The 4,601-nt window shown below is 32.2% G+C and overlaps 1 protein-coding gene across 3 annotated transcripts in view; it reads left to right on the top strand.

The window, feature by feature from the left end:
• Positions 1-171: 171 nt before the first annotated feature.
• Positions 172-4,601, top strand: part of LOC149787567 (nicolin-1-like) — a 47,824-nt gene continuing 43,394 nt past the window's right edge. Inside the window, exon 1 of one of the 3 annotated variants that reach the window (XM_089973716.1) lies at positions 172-400. In XM_089973716.1, coding sequence (XP_089829842.1) covers positions 272-400 — 129 coding nt within the window. In that variant the 5' untranslated portion in view covers positions 172-271. The remainder of the gene's footprint in view (positions 401-4,601) is intronic. The other 2 variants (XM_089973717.1, XM_089973718.1) reach the window with 2 other exon arrangements.

The following is a 4,601-nucleotide window of genomic DNA, read 5'->3' as shown; positions in this document are numbered from 1 at the left end:
ATATAGTGTTTGAATTCCCGACTACTGACCGGGTCATAAAAATAGCTTTAAGTTTGGGATTTATTTTGAGTGTAAATTACAATATTTCTTAGAATATTATCCTGAGAACTCCAAAAAATCTAAATGTATGCATAATTTGTTTTTAATAATGTGATATTAAAACGCGAGAAGTATAAGGTGAAGGTCGTTTGTAGCTTCATTGACTACAGGGAAATAAAGAGGAAAGTGCTTCCTATGTATTTAATTAAGATCTGAGGATAAATCGGCTAATATGTCAGAAAGACCAATCAACTGTACAATCAAACAACCTGTTTTGTTAACTATTACAGATACAAAGTCGGAATTCCATTCGGGCTGTCGTGTTTTAGACGTATCTTTCTCCAATGTTGTTAATCCAGAGGTTAGTCGCACATTTTCGAATATAATACAGTGCTTCCTTTAGTAACATTTTCATTCATATATTAATAGACATGTATGTGAAAGCTGGATTTTCATTTAAACTTGTTGCCTCTAAGAGCCACGAAATAGTTACAAATTTAAACAGAGTCGGAGAGTTCATTGATTACATTAGGGATATGTATTTTACCAGTAGCACTGTAGCACTAAGTGACATATTCCATATTACAGATAAAGCTGGCCAAAACAAATCCCCAAAACAAGTACCCCTCCCAAAAATGTTCATCCCAAAATCAAAAATATTTTCTGAGACTAACATACATTGGGATTGGGAACTCTACCTAGTCCTACAACCTAAGACACATAACCTGATATTTTTGTTCTGGGAGGTGATGGGTCTTACTGCCTAACTAACAGTGCTGTGTAGCATATTTTCATGTCAACTAACTAACGAAAATCAAATTTTCAGGAATATCACACACAACTGGCAACCAATAATGATGCTTTTCTACAAAGTAAAGTTATAATGTGTTTGTCAGACTTTACTTACCCTGATATCTTTTCTCTAACAAATTCAAATTCTTTAATAAATTCAAATTCTCACAAAGCAGATGAAGTGGAGTTATTTACAATGACTAGATGATGATTTACTTCTCACAAAAGAAATAAAAATATATTATGCCTATTGGAACTGTATGCAACATTTCATTTCATTCAAGAAACATATCCCCCACATGAACCTACTTAAACGTACTTCGGCATACCTTGTACCGTCGCATTGTAACAAATTCAAATGTTAGTCAACGGAACATGAAAATGCGTCCATTTGCTAATGTCATATTTTCATTCCGCCAGGATAAAAACAGCACAGTAAGTATATTAATTACACATAAATTAGTGGAAGAGTGTCGATATAGGCTGTCAAGTGTGTAAGATGTTCATGAAACTTTGACTACTCATTCTGATGTCTTCTGACATCAGAACATACTATACAAGGCTGTTATTGGATAGTAAGACATAGGATTAAAACAAAACCAACATGTGCTATGTCTTACGTTGTAGGACTAAAACTCTACCAAGCCTTCCAAGTATCACACATTCAATATTCTTATACATAGTCTAAATATACCTCCCCATTTGTTTGTACCCCCCTACCAATTTAAAAAATGAAAATCACAAAGAGATAAAAGATGCACAGAACTTAGTTCATTTATTGATTTATAATTTCAAACTTAATATGCCATGGGGGGCCCTTACACCATCATAATCATCTGTGCATTTAATTCCAAACTGAATGTTTTCAGTGTGAAAGATGACCCTGTTCACCAGTAATTTTGAGTTCCTGGACAAATCCATTTTCAGTGAAGGGCAATATGCATGACTACACATGTATGTACATAGAAGGAAAATAATGCATCTTCTGCTTCTGATATTACAATGTCAAAAGAAGCAAACGAAAAGAATGACAACTACAGATTTTCCTTTCACATGGATTTAACAAGCGGTATAATTTCTATGTTGATGTGTGCAAAGGGATATAACTCTAAACTCTCATATTATGGTAATTTATGGAATTATCTGGTGGTTACCAAATAGGATGAACTACATCACTCTTTTGTCTGAGGAAATTAGACTGGCCCATAGTGTATGCAATATGGCACCATGTTAGTATGAAAAGTCCTTTAAGCATGTTAGGGACCCTCTGGTCACAGTCATGTTAGAAATTATAAATCAGTGAATGAATTGACTAAGATCTGTGCACTATTTATCACATTAAAGATTTCTGTTATTGAAATCAGTATAGGGTTACAAATAAACAGGGAGGTTTATTCAGACTATAGAAGAGGTTTCCAGTGTAAGAACATAAGATAGGTTTGTTGATTGGGCCAAAGAAGCTCATTTATACTACTTATTTTGTAAACCACACTGCTCTTATATTTAATTAACATAAATAGTAAAGGCATCCCTTTATTTTAATAAAGATTTGAGAGTACATTGGTTTATTTCATTTTTGACATTGTAGCAAAATTTGAAAAAAAATAATTACTAAATGATGTATTTTTAATTTGCTTAGAAATTTTTTATCATGGCTTTTGTATACTATTTTAGAAAATTTATATGTAAGACACACTTATAGTAAAATTTAGATTCATATACTCCCAGTACATTAAAACTACATTGTTACGAAGATTTAACTCAATAATTTATCTGGTACCTTAAGTTTGAAATTCTGGGTTGTTTGGGAGTAACAAAGACCTTTTCACCAACTTCATTGTCACTATCTCTCTTACAGTTACAAAATACATGTATATCAAAATGGAGATGAAAAACTGATGTTTCATATAATACTGATATTAGTAAAATATTGATTCTTAATTTTAAGTAGGAAATGTAAAGATATAAATTGTTTTCCAACAAAACACTTGCAGCCATCTTTAACCTGTGACCCTATGATAATTACAAATCTGTACATGATATGATACAACGAAAAAGTAAATTTACTGTGTGGGTCATCAAAGAAAAAAGAATAGCCATTCAACAATGTATTAATATTCAGAATTCTGGTGATTTTTGCTTGCATTTTAAAAGTACTAAGTCCATTTTTATATGAGCAGGCTGTGGTTATTTTTAGTGTTGCACCTTTGAGCTTTTGTATATGTCACTCAAAGCTTGACTCCTGTGCACTCCACAGGTATGCTTATTTTCTTTAGTGTATATCTGACCATGTCTTGCAAAAGTCTAAGTCACTAAAAGTGATATTAACTTTGAGATGGTACTTTTCTTTTCTTCATAAAACAACTTTTCTGGCAATCAAAACATTCAAGACTTATGATAGTATGCTGAGTTGTAAAGTCACTGACAGCCACCAGTGTAATGTATTTTTGAGGATGAATTGATCACAGAAGAAACAAACTTTCTCAGGTGAAAAGCTTGCAGAAATACACAATTTGGTATTTTTTCAATGAATTATTAGGTTTGAAACAAAAATAATTCAGAAAACATGGAAACTATTAGGATAAGGCTGGTAGGTGAACAATACAGTTTAGACCAAGATCAAGATTGGAAAATTCATTGTATTGTTCCTTTCAGGTCAATCAGATATTCAATCATGTACCATCTTGTCAGAAAAAAGATGACAGTGTTAAGGTGGCAAAACTAAAAGCAAATAAGATTATTACTTTTTTTTTTAAAAACTAAGAGTGTGTCAAGTACTTTCTAGTATTTTTCATTGCACCTTTGAAATTGTGTGTCTCCCAGATTTGAAAAACATGGGAACACAGTATCCCCTGCCCCTGGAATCTTGGGTACAACATTGATTTCATTCTGGATCATTTTAGATAATTCTATGTAGATGTGCCTGTAATCTTATCTCATATACTGTATAATAATCAAGTAGAACTCTACTGAACAGGAACAATAATTACAGCAATAAAAACAATAATAGCAACAAGTGATAATAATAACAATAACAACTACAGTAAGAATAAAATTATTTATAACAACAACACCAGTCTGTAATTAAGGTGACTAAATTAGCTTATATTTAGTGATCTGTATGTATTTATATGTAAAGGACCAGTGAAATTGAGTAACTGACTACAGAGACAAGTTTTTACTTTCAAAATTGTGGAATTTATGGTCCCATTCCAGAAGTTGAAGCATGTTATACAGAAGCCTCTGTCTCTCTGTAAAGAACTATCATTGTTTATAATTGAAGGCATGATAAATTCCAATTGCCTGCTAGCTAGAACAAGGTTAGATTTAAATTTGGGCAAGGTACTTGCACAAGGACAAGTGCAAAATAATTAGTGAGAGCATGAGGTCCCCCTCAGTTAGTAATGCTTGATGTTCTGTAAGTTTATTCTATGCGATCATGCCACAGTACATATATCGGCTTCTTAATTATGTATCATTTAATTGTACCATAATCATCTGTTACATAAATTATAGTTTCTTTCATCTTTTAGTCCTTATTTTACGTGATACATGCACAAGTCTAGTCTGTCATTTCCATCTTTTAGTCTATGTCAAGGTCAGTCTTGGGTTTTCTCACACAAACATGATAAAGTGAACATTTACTGTTTGAAGCAAGCTTTGACATATAGGAAATCAGTTTTAATACTTGAACTGGTCAGTTACATTAAATTGTAATATTTGTAAATATATATGATTTGCTACCTTTTAAGTCCTAACCTAGCCACAAG

The sequence above is a fragment of the Sinohyriopsis cumingii genome, chromosome 11, assembly GCF_028554795.1.
Source record: "Sinohyriopsis cumingii isolate HCF-2022 chromosome 11, ASM2855479v2, whole genome shotgun sequence".
Taxonomy (NCBI): domain Eukaryota; kingdom Metazoa; phylum Mollusca; class Bivalvia; order Unionida; family Unionidae; genus Sinohyriopsis; species Sinohyriopsis cumingii.
This window is presented reverse-complemented; position numbering and strand designations above follow the sequence as displayed.